The sequence below is a fragment of the Arvicanthis niloticus genome, chromosome 1 (genome assembly GCF_011762505.2).
Source record: "Arvicanthis niloticus isolate mArvNil1 chromosome 1, mArvNil1.pat.X, whole genome shotgun sequence".
NCBI classification, from domain to species: domain Eukaryota; kingdom Metazoa; phylum Chordata; class Mammalia; order Rodentia; family Muridae; genus Arvicanthis; species Arvicanthis niloticus.
Genome location: NC_047658.1, coordinates 116,990,144 through 117,008,714, shown reverse-complemented (window position 1 = coordinate 117,008,714; position 18,571 = coordinate 116,990,144). Strand labels below are relative to the sequence as shown.

Here is an 18,571-nt window from a genome sequence, read left to right as displayed (position 1 = left end):
ATAAATCCTTAAAAGTCTTAAAATTATTCTTTAGGTGCTGGAGAGATGGCTCAGAGATTAAGAGCACTTACTGATCTTTCAGAAGATCAGGGTTCAATTCCCGGCCCCCACAAGCAGCTCACAACTGTGTGTAACTCCTGTTCCAGGGAATTCTACATCCTCACACATACAGTCAAAACACCAGTGTCACACAAGTGTAGTGGCTATTACTGGTTGTCAACTTGACTATATCCGGAATGAACTGCAATCCAGAATTGGAAGGCTCACCTGTGATCCTGATCTTAAGGCTGGGAGGTACAACTTTCTGACCTGGATCTTGGCATGGAGATCTTGAGGCATGGTGGCTATGAATCCCAGGAGACTAAGGCAAGGAGATCTCTGACTTAAAGGTCATCTGGGACAAAGCAAGTCCCAGATCCAGACATGGTGGCACACACCTTTAATCTGGGCCACACCTTCTGCTGGAGACCTACAAGAACATTGGAAGAAGGAAGATTTTTCTCTTCACCTGCTTGCCTTGTGGGACTGAGCAACTGCTAGATCCTTGGACTTCCATTCACAGCTGCTGCTGACCATTGTTGGGGAGTTAGACTACGGACTATAAGTCATCAACAAGTTCCCTTATTATATAGAGACTACGAATAAGTTCTGTGACTCTAGAGAACCCTAATACAACCAGTGTATATAAAATAAAAAAGAGCACCGAGGATGTAGCTCAGTGGTAGAACATTTGTCTATCAGATGCCAAGCTGGAGGTTTGATCACCTAAGCCACAGTAAATAAACTTCACTTTCTTAGTGTTTCCTATATCCCAGGTTAGCCTTAAACTTGATATGTAGCCGAGGATAATATTGAACTTCTGATCCTCTCACTTTCATCCTCCAAGTGCTGGCTAGTTCATGTACTGCAAGCACTAGACAAGCATATCACCAAGTGAGCTGTATCCAGCTTTACACGGGACTGGTGAGATGGCGAAGACAAAGTAAAAGAGCTTGTTGTTTAAGCCGACCACTTGAGTTCCATTGTTGGTGCCCACACGGTGGAACAAGAGCATCAACTCCTCAAAGTTGTTCTCTTATTTGCAAGTACATGCACACACACAAAGAATTAAACTTTTTTTTAAGATCGGAAAGTGGAAAGCGGTGTGTAGCACACGCCTTTGATCCCAGCACTCTGGAAGCAGAGGAAGTCCTATGAGTCCAAGGTCAGCTTGTTTTACGGGCTGACTTCTAATTCAGTATAAGCCAGGGAACACACACCTGTTAGCTAACAAACAAGAGATGTTGCTTTAAGAAGCGCCACTCACGTGACCAACGACGCCTTGGTGCCTTTACCGCACATTCACACTGACCAATCTTGAGGTGGGACGCCTCTTTGGTGGGCGGAAAACTCAGTAGACGGCCACTGATTGGCTCCGCATATGGAGGGTGGAGTCTGGTCGCCGAGAGAGGGAATTACCGTGAGCCGGTGCGTGGAAGCAGCCGCCGCCTCCTCCGGCAGGCACCCTCCCAACGTCGGAGTCTGCAGGTGAGAAGGTCTTGCCTGGACCCAGGGATCGCTTCCCGCGGTGGGCTGCTCACCAGCCTCGGAGCCCACGGGGCCCGCCCCCTTCACCGAGCACGTGACACAAGTTCTGTAACCCCTGACCTCCCCACTCGACCCCACGCCCTTTGGATCTGGGATGGAGGAAGATCGGTGGGAGGATGCGCAACCTAGAAGCTCTTGCAGATCGGTTCCCACGCCTCCTAGTCTGGAGGACTTGGAACTGAGGGTTTGCCGGACAGGAGACTAAGGAGTAAGAGACCTTGGTCACAGACCGGATTTTGTGAGGTCTCAACGGGAACCTAATAGAGAAACTTCTGGCTTTCCACTTGCTCAACACTGAATGCTTCCATTTTACAGATGGGAAACTGAAGCGTACTCATCCAATAGTGAGTCTAGTGGTGGAACTTCAAATCTTTGGGCTACAAAGCCAGGCCTAGTTCAAACAAGCCTACTGCTCACGAATATATTATCCTGAGTTGAATTACAGTGGTTTGAGACCCTGCAGTCTAATTACCTAGCGCTTAGTGTTTGGTCTTGGACAATTCAGGTAACCTCTCTGAGCTAAGACTTCCTTGGCTTTGTGAAATGGACAAATGTATACAATTATATATCCCATTGTTAGTGAGGATAGGATGAGGGCATATAGAATGTTGCTAGCCGGAAGCCACGGGCATTTATGTGTTTAGAAAAATAACTGGGCTGGAGTGATGGCTGAGCAGTTGGCTATGCTTCTGGAGGATCCAGGTTCAATTCTCGGCACCCTCATGGGAGGTCACGGCTGTCTGTAACTCCACTTCCAGGGACCTAGCACCCTCCCACAGACATACACATGCAGACAAAACACCAATGCACATAAAAGTGAATAAATCTTAAAAAAAGAAAAAGCTACTCATGGTCAGAAGTACTGACCCACCTCCTTAATTCTAGCACTCAGGGGTGGGGTGGGGCAGAGGCAGAAAGATCTCTGTGACTTGGAGGTCAGCCTAGGGAGTAAGTTCTAGGACTGGAAAACAAAGAACTGCTATCTTTTTTTTTTTTTTTTTTTTTTTCAGCAAGTGTTAAGAGAGCATAGTATGTGCTGACCTTGCTGGAGGCCTAGAATGCAAAGGTGAGCCTACTGACCACTGTTGTGCAGCTCACAATCTACTGTGGAACCTCATACTGATCCCTTAGCACCGCCTTAAAAAGAGTGGGGTTGATTGTGAAGAGCTGTGTTGCGTAGTTACAGACTATTGGAACCTAAGGTGTCATATGTGTTAAGAAAGCTCTCTGCCCAGAGCTGTATCTCCAGGCGGTTTTTGTTTTTTTTCCTTTCAGGATAGGGTTTTTCTGTGTATCCCAGGCTGTCCTGGAACTTACTCTATAGACTAGGCTGAACTTGTGAGAATAAATTGTAAAAGTGAAATTTTAGGTCTCAACTTGAAAGATTCTTAGGTCCAGAGTTTCATTTTACACTAGCTGCCCCTAGGGTTCATCCCAGGGACTTGAACTAATGTTTCAAAAGAACAAAGGATACAAGATAGAGGCAGTAAAAGACCTGGGTAAACAGTCACTTAAAAGAATTCTCCCAGAGATACAGATGTAAATTGGGAGATACAGATGTAAATAGGGACAGAGACTGGGAAGGAAACCAAGCTTGAGAATGGATGTTAAAATCAGCCTTTGTAGTTATTGATGAAGAGGTAAAACTGCCTTTATGAGCCTTGTGAATATTGGTATATAAATGGCCTCCATTCTGATTCAAGACTCTTTTGTCTGCACACAAGAGAGTCCTGGTGCACCAGTACCAATAAACCTCATGTTATTACAACGAGACCTGCCTGTGGGTTCTCTGTGGGGGCTGTCCCTTGGTTTTGGATACTTAGAGTCCTACAAACTCAGAGATCCACCAGCTTTTGCATCCTGAGTGCTGGGATTAAAGGTGTGTGCTACCACTGCCCAGCTCTAGCCTTCTTTTTACGTTTTATTTTGAGATAGTCTGAATTGTTTGGTAACCTTGAACTCACTTCATAGTTCAGGAGGTCTTTGAACTATTATTTATCCTCCTGCCTCATACAATCTGGGAAGATCTCCCTGACATTCAAACAAGGATCTGAAGGAGGGAGTAGGTGATGGGTCACTGAGTCAAAGAGATTTGGGGAGAACAAAGAAGGGGCAGAAGAAACAGAATGGCCTGAAATAAGGAGATAAAGGTGGCCATGGGTGGAAGTTTAGAACACGAGAGAAGAAACAGGAAGGTTTTGTAGACTGAACCTGGAAAGGCTCATAGCCTTCCTAGTTTGGGCCAGTATCTCTCTCTATTACAAAATCAGCAGGAATCACTGGGAGGATGGCTGTGTGGGCTGTGTGGGTTGCACGTTGGTGTTGGAGATAAAGAATGATGAACCCTTGCTGGGGTCCTGGGAGCATTCCTGGGTGGGTCATCTTGGACCTGGGCTGTGCTGAGGCTCGGGGCTCCTGCTTTGTGGCTTATAAAACAAGAAGAGCAGGCATGGTTGAAATGGTCTCGCCCCTTGGAGGAATCTCAGAGATACTGAGCAGCTTTTCAACCTTTTTCCACTTGCAGCTCCACTGGGGCCATGTCAGAAAGAGAAGAGAGGAGGTTTGTGGAGATCCCTCGGGAGTCAGTCCGGCTCATGGCAGAGAGCACAGGGCTGGAGCTGAGTGACGAGGTGGCTGCTCTGCTCGCTGAAGATGTGTGTTACCGTCTCCGAGAGGCCACCCAGGTGTGCTGCTCTCAGTTCCCCTCACTCCTTCTCCCTCTGTTCTTCCCTGTTACCTCTTCCCACACCGACATGCTCAGCAAATATATGTCAGGTACCTTGTGCTTTGAGGTCAGAAGACAGTCTAGGCATGTGCCTTTTAAAGAGTCTCTGTAGCCAGTGAGGTGTCTAGAATAAAGAACATTTGCTGGGCACTTTCTCATGACACTATCTCACAGTGTCCTGATGCCTAGGCAGAATAGATGGATAGTGACACTTTGCACTTGAGACACTGAGGCACACAGTGGGGACATGACCTGCGGAGGGTGTACAGAAGCTGAGCTGAAAATGCAGGGTTTCTGATAGCTGGTAGAGGGTTCTCTTTGTCTTTCCAGTCTAGCACATTTCCCTTGCAGCTTCCCACATTTGCTCCCTGCCCCCTGATTCTGGATTCTGTTCCTCTTCTCCCAGAATAGCTCTCAGTTCATGAAACACACTAAGAGAAGGAAGCTGACGGTGGAGGACTTCAACAGGGCTCTCAGGTGGAGCAGTGTGGAGGTCAGTGGAGTACGGCCATAGAGGACCCAGGGGATGTGAAGCCACCTCTCCCGTTCAGATTGGGGCTGGCAGTGTGGTGAGGCAAACAATACAGCAGGCCAGGCATTGGGCCCACAAAGTGCAAAGGCCCATGGGTTCCTGGAGGTGGGAGAAGGCTTCGAAGAAGAGGCAGAGCTTGAGCCAGGCCTTAAAAAGTGCTGAGGAAAATGAGCTTGAAGAAATAAAAAGGCATGCTGGGTAAGGAAACGGCCTGAAGAAACATGGGGATGTTAACCTGTCTTGGTATAGCTCTGGGGCGAGAAGTTGAGGGAGGAAGGTAGTATGTTTTGAGAATTGTTTGGGTGTGAACGGGAGACATTGGCACCTTAGCAGTAGGGCATAGAACCCTTAGAGTTATGTGAGGAAAGACATCATATAACCTTGACCAAGTGATCCACAGACAGCTCTGATCCCTAGGCATCTCTAGGTTCTGGGGACGTGTGGACTACCCTCCAGCATAGGCTTCCTGCCCCAATCAGGAGATCCGAATCCTGGCTCTTGTTCCTTCACTGAATTCACCCTGCTTGTCAATCTTTCTCCTCAGGCTGTGTGTGGCTATGGGTCCCAGGAGGCATTGCCCTTGCGCCCTGCAAGGGAGGGTGAACTCTACTTTCCAGAGGATCGAGAAGTGAACCTGGTAGAGCTGGCACTGGCTACCAACATCCCTAAGGGCTGTGCAGAGACAGCTGTCAGAGGTGGCTGCTAGGGTCCTTCTCTGGGTTAGGACAGGAATTGGATGGTCTGGGTGGTGCTCATGGGCCAACTTTCAGGTAGGGCAGAAGGTGGAGGGGTAAAATCCCAACTAACATTCATCTGTATCATGTGATTCTAGTTCATGTCTCCTATCTGGATGGCAAAGGAAACCTGGCACCTCAGGGATCAGGTAAGGCAGTGTGGAGAATGGGCTGTCTGGAAGAGCGCTATAGGAGTGAGGGGCCTCTATGCCTTTTGGTCTGAATCTTACAAGCATGTATGGGTGCCTGCTGTGTTCTAAAGGGACAAAGGTCCCTGTCCAGAAGGCTTATGGTTACAGGTAGAATCCTGACCTGTTGCCATTCATTATGTTGGAGGCCAAGAGAGAAGTCTGGGTTGCATGCTGAGGTCCCCGAGAAGTTTCTTACTTCCAGGGTATGCTGAGCAGAGCTTCAGAGAGCCTGAGGCTTGTCCACTGTGAGCTTGAGAACTGAGAGGGAATCTGGGGCAGAAGGTGGGTGGGAGTCGGTAGATCGGTGACCCATGGGATTTATGTGATCAGAGAGAGTGCAGCTGGAGCATGTGCCTGCTTGTTCTGCTTGGATGGGTTCCTTGTGGGTGGATGTAGCTCTGGCTGGAGGGCAGCAGCCTCCAGAAGGCTATCCCTCCATCTGTGATTCCATCTTCCTTCCTATCTCCTCACAGTGCCCAGTGCAGTGTCTTCACTGACAGATGACCTGCTCAAATACTACCAGCAAGTGACCCGGGCTGTACTGGGCGATGACCCCCAGCTGATGAAGGTGAGCGAGTGAGGCTGACTAGGCATAAAGTCAGTTTTAAATCTTGAGATATGTTCAGCTATCTAGTTCCTGTCCTCCATAGGTGAACTAGTTACTGTGGTAGAACCTGTTCTCCAGTGGTGTGTGTGCTCTGAGTGGCCTCCTATGATGCCAGTTCTGACGCCCTTATGCTAGAAGAGTGGAAACCCTTCCTGAGCAATGGGCAGCACAGCGAGTGCTTCTAGTGACCGTGCTCCCATGCCCTTATTTGGATTCCCTTTTTTTTGGGGTTCTGAACCATTGATCTGAACCCAATTGAGGCATTTATTTATCTGGACTTGGTGAGGAAAGGAGAAGAAATAGTGGTCCAGGTCAGGTGCCCCTAGGTGCCTAGCCTGTCATGTTCTACAGACTTAGGTCCTGGGCTGGTAGCTGCTGTTATTTGTTTAACCCCTGGATACCACCCATGGTCTCTCTTCTTCTGCCCATGGCCAGATAAGGACTATGGTTTGCCCAATCATGCTACCTTTCTGTGCATGGGTTTAGACCCTCCACCTTCACATATCTAGCTGCTGCTATTTTGCTTAAAAAACTAAAAACATTGCCAGCATCCATTTCTATCTCTAGAACTTGGCTGGTAGGCTACCCAGTGCACTGACTAGCATGTGCAAAAGCCTGGAATGGAGTCCCAACACTCAGAAGCAGGCGTGGTGGCATGGGCCTGTAATACCAGCACTGGTTGGAAGATTGCAGGTCTGAGGCTGAGCTGTGGGCTACTTTGTAGACAACAAACCCATGGAAACAAAAAGTTAGCTCTTGCTTTGATTCTCACTCACCTGTAGCTGGCAGCTTGAGTCTCTCTTTCAGATCCTTCTCTAGGGGGCCTGCAGGGTCCAAGTTGATAGATGAGGAGGTTTCTTTGGTTGGTTTATGTTTTTTGAGACAGAGTCTCTATGTAGGTTGGCCTGGAACTCTCTATGTAGGCTCAGCTGACCATGAACTCGTAAGAGATCTGCCTGCCTCCTTCCCTGGAGCTCTAGGATCAAAGGGTCCCACCAGCTGCTTGCTTTTTTCTTTGTTTTGTTTTTTTTTGTTTTTGTTTTTGTTTTTGTTTTTGTTTTGTTTTTTGAGACAGGGTTTCTCTGTGTAGCCCTGGCTGTCCTGGAACTCACTCTGTAGACCAGGCTGGCCTCGAACTCAGAAATCCACCTGCCTCTGCCTCCCAAGTGCTGGGATTAAAGGCGTGCGCCACCACTGCCCGGCTCTGCTTGCTTTTTTCAAGATGGTTTTTGTTTGTCTGTTTGGTTGGTTTTGGTTGTCCTAAAAATTGCTCTGTAGACCGGGCTGACCTTGAACTCACAGATATCCTCCTACCTTTGCCTCCTGAATGTGGGGATTAATGAAATGTGCCACCAGCGCCTAGCTGCTTTTTAAAGAACTGTTTATCTTTTATTTGGTGTGTATGAGTATTTTGCCTACATGCATGTAACTGCATCATCTTTGCTCAGTGCCCATGGAAGTCAGAAGAGGGAGTGTGTCCCCTACAACTGGAGTTACAGACAGTTGTAAGTTGTTATGTTGTTGTGTAAGAGCTGGGCACTGAGCCCTGCTCAGTTCCTGCAATTGCTCTTAATGCTTTTAACTGCCGAGCCATCTTCCCAGCCCTGAATGAAGTTTCGTTTTTACTGTAAAAAATGTCTTCTGCTTACAAAAGTAACTCCAGTGTGAATTTACTATGGAGCTACCTATACTATAAAAGCACACAGTCTTCTGCTCACTCTCCCGTGTGTTTGTTCCTATTATATGTTACTATTACTTTAATGTAAGCATAAGTGATACCTGATTTGACAGCTTACCTTTTTTCCCTTGGGTTTTGTTTTGTTTGAGACAAAGGTTTTAGTCTTGCAGTGTAACCTTTGGCCTGAAACTCATTATGGTAGCTCAGGCTGGCCTCAGATTTGCAGCAGTCTTTGTGTCTCAGCCTCCCAAGTGCTTCACAGGCCTCTGCCACCATGCCAAACCTACAGCGTTTTCTTAGTTAAAAATTAAAAATATGTTGAATAACTAGGCATGGTGATGAACACCGGTAATTCTACCACTTAGGAAATGGGATGCAGGGTGATCAGAAGTTCAAGGTTATACTCAGCTACATAATTAAAGGGCAGTCTACATCAGACCCCATCTCAAAAAACAAACAAACAAACAAACTAAAACAAAAAACCCAAACAATTGCTCTCATGCTTGTGCACACTGTGGCACATATGTGAAGGTAAGAAAAACACTTTTGAGCGTGGTGGTGGCACATGCCTTTTGTTCTATCACTTGGGAGGTAGGAGCAGGCAGATCTCTGTGAGTTCAAAGCCAGCCTGGTCTACAGAGTTGAGTTTTAGGACAGCCGGGACTGTTACACAGAGAAGCCGTGTCTCCAGAAAACACTTGGTAGCTCTCCTCTGCTTTTCTATGGTTTCTGAGATTTGAACTTAGGTCGAAGGCCTTGTGCAACATGTACTTTTACCAGACTGAACAATCTCACTGTCTCCACCTGTGTTCGTTTGGAAAGAGGGTTGTGCTGGCTTTAGACTGGTCCTCTACCTGCCTCCTGTGCCACACCTAGCCTTGTGTTCACTTTTTAAAAATTGTAAACAGACGGCACTGTTCTTATCTTTGTCTGGGTTTCTTAAGGTTAAAAGTAGGGGGATTTCTGAATCATGAACGTTTAACATGGTAACACATGGGTGCTAACCCAGCCTCCAGAGTGGTGGCTTTTCTTTTATTGAAGTGGTTCCTTTCAGGTTGCCCTCCAGGACCTGCAGACAAACTCTAAGATTGCAGCACTCCTGCCTTACTTTGTTTATGTGGTCAGTGGGGTAAGTGATCAATTCTAGCAAAGATGACCCTTCTCTGTTTATGGTTTATAGCAGATGCTATAAATCGCAAGCTCATGTCTCTGTCTCCCTAAGCCACCCACTCCTACCAACAGGTTAAATCTGTAAGCCATGACCTGGAGCAGCTGCACCGACTACTGCAGGTGGCACGGAGCCTGATACGGAACCCACACCTGTGCTTGGGGCCCTATGTCCGATCCCTGGTGGGCAGCGTGCTTTACTGTGTCTTGGAGCCACTGGCTGCCTCCATCAACCCTTTGAATGACCACTGGACTCTGAGAGATGGGGCTGCCCTTCTACTCAGCCACATCTTCTGGTAGCCACTGGGCTCAAGCTGAGCAGAGGGTGGGATAGCTTACAGAGTTGATTGGGTTATGGTAGGGAGCTATATGAAGCCTCTGGCTTTTAGATTAAATATTAAGTGTGGACCTTCTCCTTCGAGCCCCCTAGCCGGCATGCCATGGTATAATTACAAATATAAGATATTAGTCTTTTGTCTCTTGGATCCTGGGTCAGTCACACCTGGCAGCCTGTCTCAGAGACGTCTACAAGTGTTCAACTCCTTTTGTGTGATACTTCATTCTCTTTCCTGACTGTTGCTCCCACAGGACTCATGGAGACCTTGTAAGTGGCCTCTATCAGCAGATTCTGCTCTCCCTGCAGAAGGTCCTGACAGACCCTGTTCGGCCTCTCTGTTCCCACTATGGGGCAGTGGTAGGGCTGCATGCTCTAGGCTGGAAGGTGAGGACTCTGACTTTCTCACAGATCTTTTAAAGTGTTAGAAAAATATCATTCATGTGCATTTTTTGTGGAAGTGGTGTGTGTCTGATGCTGTCGTGTTGGGACCCTGCCTTAGGCCAGGGTTATTGTACACCTTCCTGACTGTTTGTAACTGTGTTATCCCTGCAGAACTTGTTTCTTGTTGTTGTTTTAAATTCCTGCCCGTTTCATAGCACCATGTTAGGAAATACCCTCAGTTTCTTTGTCTCTCCTTTTCTCCTTGGGTTTTCATTTATTTGAGACAGTGCTTGTTTTATAACCCCTTACTGGCCTTCATCAGTTTGTGATCTTCCTGCTTTAGGCACCACATAGCATCAGTTTCTGTTGTATGTCTTATAGCAAATAGAAACTTGGCATCCATAGAAATCATCAGACTTAATGTGTCTTAATTCTGTTAATATGACTATATCTACTATATCCACTGAGCCTCTCTTAGATACTTGGAATAATTCTATTTGGTCATTTTAATATATATATATATATATATACACACACATACATACATACATACATATACATACATATACACACATACATACATACATATACATACATACATACATATACATACATATACACAAATATACATACACATATACATACATATACACACATACATACATATACATACATATATACATACATATACATACATACATACACATACACACACACATATATATAAATTAAAAATACACACACACATATATATACATATACATATATATATATACATATGTATATATATAAATTAAAAAGTTTTGGGGAAATATTGTATCAAGTGATCTTGACTGTGTCATATTTCCATTTTTTTTAAGTCCTCACAGTCTTAGGGTGCTTTCATAATTGCCCTAAGGAGAACCAACACAGTTTATTTCTGTAGTGTTGGCTGTCAAGGGGTCTTGTTGACCTTGGCCAGTGCTCTGCACCATTCCCCCCACCTCCTACTCCATCAACCCTTTTGTTATGTTTCTTCCTGAATTCTTGCTGTGATGCTGCTATAGTGGTGTCTTCTTGGGTTGGTCCTTGTTGGTGTGCAGAAATGTAGTTGGTGTGTGTGTCTTAAGCTCAGGGACAGTTTTAGTTTAAAAGAAAACATCTTAGGGCTGGCAAGCTGTAAGTCTAAGAAGCTGCCCAGAGGTGGAGGTTGAAGGAAAGAAGAAAAAAAGCCATCTCATTTGAGCTAAACAGGAGAAGGGTAGGCAGCCACAAGTGGGTGGGTGAGGAGAGGGGTTTCAAAGAAGGAGTGAGAAAACACATCTAAAAATAAAAGAGATAAACCAAAAAACAAAATCCCTCCCACCCTCAAAAAAGCTTTTGCCATATGCCTTTAATCACAGCAGAAGCAGGCAAATCTCTGAGTTTGAGGCTGGCCTGTTCTACAGAGTGGCTTCCAGAACAGCCAGGGTTACACAGAGAAACCTTCCTCAGCCCCCACCCCTGCCTCCACTGCTGGGATTAAAGGCTTGAGCCATCATTCCTGGCTTTGTTAAAAAAAAAGAAAAAGAAAAAGAAAAAGAAAAAGAAAAACCCAGGACTTAGAATGAAGCCTAGACTGGTCTCAAATTTGTAATTAAACTGGGGAAAACAAAAACAAGAAAAATAAACAAACATTTCTGTTGGATCAAACTGGACTTTTATGTGCTGATTTATCCCAGGCTGGCCTTGGATTTGCTTTGTAGCTGAAAGTGACCTTGAACTCTTCCCACCTCCTGAGTGTTGGCATCTAGGGTTAAATGCAGGAACATCACATCCAGTTTATGCAGTGCTGGGGTTAAATCTAGCACTTAGAGCACGTTGACCAACTGAGCTGCATTTCAGCTCCTTTTGAAACAATTATTATTATTATTATTATTTGCATGATGTGTGTGCATAGGAATGTTTGTAGTCCATGAGAGAGTGAGCTTTCCCTTTTAACTTTATTGGATTCAGGGCATTGAACTCGGGTCACAAGGCTTGTACAGCAAGTATATTTACACAGTGAACCATCTTGCTGAGCCCCCCTCAAATGCTTTTGTTGTTGTTTTATCTTATTAGTGGCTAAAAAAAAAAATCTAATTTTTTTATGTGCATTGGTGTTTTGCCTACATATATGTCTGTGTGAAGGCATTGGTCCCTTAGAACTGGAGTTACAGTTATGAGCTGTTTCATAGTTGCTGGGAATTGAACCCAAGTCCTCTGCAAGTGTCTTACCACTGAGTCTTATCTCCAGCCCTTTATTTTAAAGATTTATTTATTTATTTATTTATTTATTTTATGCATGAGTACACTTTTGCTCTCTTCAGACACACCAGAGGGCATCAGATCTCATTACAGGTGGTTGTGAGCCATCATGTGGTTGCTGGGAATTGAACTCAGGACCTCTGGAAGAGCAGTCAGTGCTCTTAACCGCTGAGCCATCTCTCCAGCCCCCTACTACTGGTTTTCTAAACAGGGTTTCTCTTTCTGTGTAGCTCTAGCCGTCCTGAACCTGCTCTGTGAACTAAGCTTGCCACAAGAACTTAAGAGATTCAATCGCCTCCTCTGGAATACCTTTCCCATCACCCACCCATACCCACAAATGGTGGGATTAAAGGTTTGAGCCACCATGCTTGACTTTTTAAAAACAAAAATAGGGACTTAAAATGAAGCCCAGGCTGGCCTCAAATTTGGACTCAAGCTCCTAAATGCTAGAGTTATAGACCTGCACCTCAAAATCTAGTTGATTTACTGTTATATGATTAAGATAGCTTTTCTTTTCTTTTTTTTTCCCACCAAGTGCACTTTATGGAATCCACTGTGGACAGATAAGTGAAGGTAACATTTGCATATGCATAGGGTAAAGGGTCAAGGCCTCAGCCTAAGGGGAATTCCCCTAAGGGGAGGACCAGATATGGACTGTGGAACACAGCTAGAATCCAGAATGTGGCACTCTTTGTGAAAATGATTGCAAGACTACTGCAGAGGTGGTGGAGAAAATAACAATGCAGATTATTACCACGAGGACGCTGAAGATCAGGGAGTTGATGTTCAGGCACTTGGCAGTGGACGGGTAGGCCTGGGCTCCAATCGCCACCCACCATCTTCCTGTCCCTGGACTTCACAGAGTAGGCATAGGCAATGAAGCCCAGGTAGCAGGCATGGAAGAGTGTATTGAACAGGGACCAGACCACATGGTCAGGCACAGAGACCTCTCTGGGCATGTTGATCACGGTGGTCCTCACAACAGCTGAGTTGCTGGGTTCCCCCAGCTCAGTCAGGCCTCTTTGTCTCATAGCTTGGAGGAAGTCTGGCATTGGTGGGCAAGAAGGCTTGAGAATTGGCTCATGGTGTTGACTCTGGAACAATCACCTTGTCTGGAGGATGGCTGCTGCTAAGATAGCTTTTCTGTGTGTATATTAATGTCTAAATTTTAACAGGATGTTTTGGTGTCTTTCATAGGTATTTAAAATGCAATCCCTATTTCTTTCAACATTTTTCCTAGGAGTTTGACAGTTGCTCTGCATTTTCAGATGTTCATGCTCTGGATGAGTGATTCACATCTGCCTTATATGTCAAAGCCCATCTCTAATGTCATTGTCTTTCTTTAGACATGCTTTGCCCCTAGATGATTACATAATTTAAAACTGTACATTCAAAGTCAGTGTAGTGGTTCACTGCCTGTAATCCCAGAGTTTGGGGAGCTAAAGAAAGGGTTCAAGGCCCAGTCTGGGCTTCCAGTATTGTTTTTATGTGTGTGGTCTGAACTCAGCTCTAACTTTTCAAATGAGAACACCACTGATTCCTTGCTGATTTTATTTACCAGCAGTCTGCAAAAATTATGCCTCATTAACTCATAATAAATGCTGGTAATGGGGCTTTTTATATTGTGTTTATATGTTTTTATCCTTTATGTTTACCAAAAGTTTATACGTACAGTAGATCCCAGAGATATTGGGATATCTCAATAAGGAAATAGAAGGGAATAGAGGACTGAGCCCTGTCAAAAATCGTGTGGATCTTTTGTGGGAAAGGGTACTCAAGAAGGCATATGGAACAAGGTTGCTTAACTGCATTCCTTCTTTACGTTCTAGGCAGTGGAACGAGTCCTCTACCCACATCTGCCTACTTACTGGACAAACTTGCAGGCTGTGCTGGATGACTATTCCGTGTCTAATGCCCAGGTCAAAGCAGATGGGCACAAAGTATATGGAGCTATTCTGGTGAGTTACCAGTCCCAGCTTCTCTTTCCTGCAGGAGCTTAGTAGATTTACTTTGAGATGGCTCCTGGACCCAGATTCCTCCTAGCTCTTGGTTTACAGGTGGCCGTAGAGCGATTACTGAAGATGAAAGCTCAGGCTGCAGAGCCCAACCGCGGTGGCCTTGGCCTGAGAGGGTACCGACCTGCGGAGGACCTGCCTTGGGACAGCCTTCTCCTACAAGAGTCTCCCCCCGGGGGAGGCTCCGAAACAGGTTTTGGGTCTGGTCTCCCGCTGCCGTCAGGGGTTGCAGGACCAGAGGACCCTTCTTCCTTGACCCTGGCAGATATCTACCGTGAGCTATACTCCTTCTTTGGTGACAGCTTGGCCACCCGCTTTGGCACTGGCCAGCCTGCTCCCACGGCCCCACGACCGCCCGGAGACAAGAAGGAGCCTGCGGCTGCCCCGGATTCGGTGCGGAAAATGCCGCAGCTGACTGCCAGCGCGGTGGTCAGCCCTCAGGGTGACGAAAGCCCGTGTGGTGGGACCCTCGCCGCCGCCAACGCCGCCTCGGAGAGCAGGCCGCTGCCGCGTGTACACCGAGCGCGGGGCGCTCCTCGTCAGCAGGGTCCCGGCGTGGGAACGCGAGACGTCTTCCAGAAGAGCCGCTTCGCGCCCCGTGGCGCCCCTCACTTTCGCTTTATAATTGCCGGGCGTCAGGCCGGGCGGCGCTGCCGTGGGCGCCTCTTTCAAACCGCATTTCCTCCACCCTATGGGCCCAGCCCCGCGTCCCGCTACGTGCAAAAGCTGCCCATGATCGGCCGCACTGGCCGCCCGGCCCGCCGCTGGGCGCTCTCAGACTACTCGCTGTACCTGCCTCTGTGAGGCTGGCTGCTGTGCCTCCGAGAATAAATCGGCACCTGGAAGTGACGTGTCTGTGATCGTGGGCGGGGCTTGGGCGGTTGGCTTCCTGGTGGCCTGGGCGCCATGGCGCTGCCCTGGCTGCAGCGAGTTGAGCTCGTGCTCTTCGCTGCCGCCTTCCTGTGCGGGGCTGTGGCGGCCGCGACGCTGACCCGGACCCAGGTGCGGCTGCGGGGGCGGGCCGGCCTTGGGGTCCAGCAGGCTTGCGTAGGGGGCTGGCCGCGGTGTCTAGGGGCTAGAACGTTCCAAAGTTGTTTTCTCTCCAAAGGAACGGGACAAGCTTCCAGTCCAGCTCCATAAGCTAATAGGGTTTTGAGACACACAGGTCGTCTCGGCATCCATTCAATAATAAAACGTTTGTGTGGGGGGGGAACCACCACCAAAACGTAGTGTAGCAGAGAAGATAATGGTGCCACATGGTTGTAACACGATGTATGAAATGAGGAATCAATACAGCTATGCACATTTGAGTCTTTACTGCTGGGTATTCTTGGTGGTAGAGTACTTTGAATCACTATATGAGCCTAGGACACCTACTTTTACAGATTAGGAGAGCTTCTTAAAGGACGTACAAAGTCAGGATCTACTGTATGATTTCTGCTCACAGGGAAGGGTAAAACTTGTGATTTCTCTTGGGTTCCTTATTTATAACCCTCTGAATTTTGATCCTTCTGGGCCCTGAGATTGTTCCCAGCAGATCCATCTGTCTCTTTCACCTAAACTTATGAACTAGTCCTTATATCTGAAGGGAACCTGCATCTCTCGTACTGAACTTAAATGGACCTAACAGCTTCTCTCCACAGGGCTCCTTTGGCGGTAGCTGTCCCTTGTATGGTGTGGCTGCACTCAATGGCTCTTCTCTGGCCTTGTTATGTCCCTCAGCCCCTTCCCTCTGCTACTTTGTGGCTGGGGCCTCAGGCATCCTGGCACTCTACTGCCTTCTGCTTCTTTTCTTCTGGGTCTACAGCAGCTGCATCGAAGACTCCCACAGGTGATTGCCCTACTGATTGATGACAAGGGGCCGAGGTGAGGTGAGTCCCACCTCAGCCACAAAGCTTGTCTTCTCTTCCTCAGAGGTTCTATAGGGCTCCGAATTGCTTTGGCCATCTCAGCTACAGCCATCTTCCTGATCTTAGTGTCTGCCTGTATACTTCGATTTGGCACCAGTTCTTTCTGCAATTCCATCATCTCCTTGAATCATACAACTAGGTAATGGGAGAGGGAGGGAAGCCTGACAGGGACCATCTTCCCTCTGTAGGGGACAGGTCATTTAAGTTCCCACTTTATCCCTTTCCCTTGACCCTTATCTCAAAGGATACAAATGTGCTTAAAGCATGTTCCCTGTCTCACAACTTGTTTCTTTAACCTCACAGCTGCTCCGAAGCCCAGAAAATCTCATGGACACCTCCAGGAAGTGCTGTGCAGTTTTACTCCAACCTACACAATGCTGAAGTGAGACAAAGGGATATGCTAAGATTATTCGACTGTAGCTTAAGAGTGTTCACCATGTAATATGTGCTTGGCTGTACTTCAGTCACAAGCTCAAAGTAGCTATGGGGCTTGTCACCCTAGTCTGATCACACAATGTTGTGTGGGTAGGACTGGATTGGAGATGGCTTCCCTCCTCATACTCCTATTCTCTCTCACAGACCTCTTCTTGGGTGAATCTGATATTGTGGTGTCTGGCCTTGATGCTCCAGGTTATGCAGTGCAAGTTTAAAGCAACACCATACCAGGCCCAGGAGAGGGGTGACCCAGAGTGGAGCTCTGAGACAGATGCCCTTGTTGGGCAACGCCAGTCTCGATCCTGAAGAATACTCGAGTGCTTTCTGCCACCAGAACCTCCATGCCCGAGTGCTTTTAATCCTCTTGTCTCTGCACAGCCCTGTTTCTTTTGGAAACCTCAGGTTTCACTCCAGGAGGGAAACATTCAAATAGGCCACTTCTGCTTTTTTTTTCCTTAACTTTTTTATACCAAAATAATATATTACTTTTCTTCATTATGGTGTGGATTTCTTGATGTTACACAAAGAGATGGGAGAGAGGACAGAATGATGGTTTAATTAGGCATGTCAAGCCTTTTGGAAGAGATTTATTGGCTGTTAGTGAATTCTGGGCACCTTTTCATTGCCCTAGTGGTCTCCTCATCCCTAAGGGTTTTACATCATCTGAGAAGGTTAAGCCATTTTTCACAGGCTCCGATAGGCACCCACAGTGTTATCAAAAAGTTGAGTGTTGGGAAAATGTCCAGCTTTGTCCAAAAGGAAATAGAAGCGCCGGCCTTTGACCTTCAGAGGCAGCATAGCAGGAACTTCACCTCTGTGGGCCATGCAGGAAATTTGGTTCAAGGGAACTGTGAAACGGGTACCCAAGCCAAAGGGGGCATAAGTGGTCAATGTCACTTGCTGCCCTCCTGCAAGGAGCATGACTGACCGCACAGATCGGAGTGAGTAGAGGAGACCAGCACCAAGGACCAACGCTCCTGCAGGGAAGCAAAGTGGGGTAAAAGGTTATATAGACCCTCCTTAGGATCAAATTACTGTAATGGAAGTAACAGCTTTGAGCAAAGGTGTATGTGTATATATATATTGGATCTCTGAGCCAGCCTGGTCTACTGAATGAGTTCCAGGGCAGCCAGAGCTACACAGAGAAACCAAGTCTTGAAAAACCAAAAAAGAGATGGTCTATTATTCCATGTTGGCTACAAGCTTGCTATATGTTCAATAACTTTTAATTTGTGATCTTCTACTGTCCAAATGCTAAGTTTACATCTGGATGCCATTATACATGTTTATGCAGTGTTGGGAGCTAAACCCTAGGCCTCATGCATCCTAGACAAGCACTCTTAGAAACCAAGCTGAGCCATATCACCAGCCCACTGACATTTTTATAGATGGCCAGCTCTGTTGGGAGAAAATGCGTCCATGGCTTCAAAAGCCCACTCATGGCTAGTGTGAGGGGCAGATCTTGGCCTACTGTGTGCAGGGTGAGGGTGCAAAGCATTCAGGAACTTAGTTACACCACACCCATACTGGGTGTCCCACTTACTTTTTTGGAAACCCCTTTTAGCTGAGTGAGCGTTGTGCTCACAGCCTCACAACAATCTGGAGCCCAAGCGCTTACCCATCATGCCGCAACCAAGAGCTAGCCCGTAGCGCCAGAGTGCAGAGTGCAGGTCCAGGTAGCCCCGTTTGGGAGCCTCCGCAGGTACTTGGATCAGAGGTCTGGACAGGGCTGCAACAGCCAAGGAGGTCCAGAAGATGCCCTGACCAGCACAAAACAGTCCAAGGACGGCAAAGAAGCGGCCCCGTTCGTGCTCGAAAAGCAGCACATCCCGCGGGACCCCGTTTTGCAGAAAGCAGTGCACATTTTGGGACTGCAGCACAGACAACAGTTGGCCGACACGCCGCGGCAACAGAGACGCTGCCATAGCGGAGCACTTCCGTATCCGGGGCGGGACTTCCTATTACGTATGACGCACTTTCCCACCCCTCCTGCATTGAGGGAAACAA

General features: G+C 47.2%; 3 protein-coding genes and 1 pseudogene across 11 annotated transcripts; 2 read left to right on the top strand and 2 right to left on the bottom strand.

Annotated features, from left to right (window-relative positions):
- The first annotated feature begins 1,404 nt into the window (after positions 1-1,404).
- Positions 1,405-15,064, top strand: Taf6l (TATA-box binding protein associated factor 6 like). Of its 9 annotated transcripts, none has more exons than XM_034499874.2 (12): positions 1,423-1,527; positions 2,598-2,653; positions 4,112-4,271; positions 4,719-4,805; positions 5,389-5,539; positions 5,677-5,727; positions 6,243-6,337; positions 9,109-9,183; positions 9,297-9,517; positions 9,810-9,942; positions 14,034-14,162; positions 14,262-15,064. In XM_034499874.2, the coding sequence occupies exons 2-12, from the start codon at positions 2,646-2,648 to the stop codon at positions 15,021-15,023; spliced, it is 1,872 nt and encodes a 623-aa protein (XP_034355765.1). In that variant the 5' UTR covers positions 1,423-1,527; positions 2,598-2,645; the 3' UTR covers positions 15,024-15,064. The 9 variants fall into 9 exon arrangements, with proteins under 9 accessions (XP_034355783.2, XP_034355765.1, XP_034355799.1 ...); XM_034499879.2 differs by lacking the exon at positions 1,423-1,527 and adding an exon at positions 1,635-1,931; XM_076916731.1 differs by lacking the exon at positions 1,423-1,527 and adding an exon at positions 1,638-1,795.
- Positions 11,836-14,015, bottom strand: LOC143441234 (interferon-induced transmembrane protein 2 pseudogene; annotated as a pseudogene).
- Positions 15,058-17,059, top strand: Tmem179b (transmembrane protein 179B). The gene is made up of 5 exons (XM_034499921.2): positions 15,058-15,221; positions 15,863-16,050; positions 16,134-16,268; positions 16,433-16,511; positions 16,709-17,059. The coding sequence occupies exons 1-5, from the start codon at positions 15,126-15,128 to the stop codon at positions 16,868-16,870; spliced, it is 660 nt and encodes a 219-aa protein (XP_034355812.1). The 5' UTR covers positions 15,058-15,125; the 3' UTR covers positions 16,871-17,059.
- Positions 17,060-17,111: 52 nt separating this feature from the next.
- On the bottom strand, positions 17,112-18,489 carry Tmem223 (transmembrane protein 223). The gene is made up of 2 exons (XM_034499927.2): positions 18,183-18,489; positions 17,112-17,541 (listed from the first exon to the last, which is right to left on the bottom strand). The coding sequence occupies exons 1-2, from the start codon at positions 18,487-18,489 to the stop codon at positions 17,249-17,251; spliced, it is 600 nt and encodes a 199-aa protein (XP_034355818.1). The 3' UTR covers positions 17,112-17,248.
- Between the last annotated feature and the right edge of the window lie 82 nt (positions 18,490-18,571).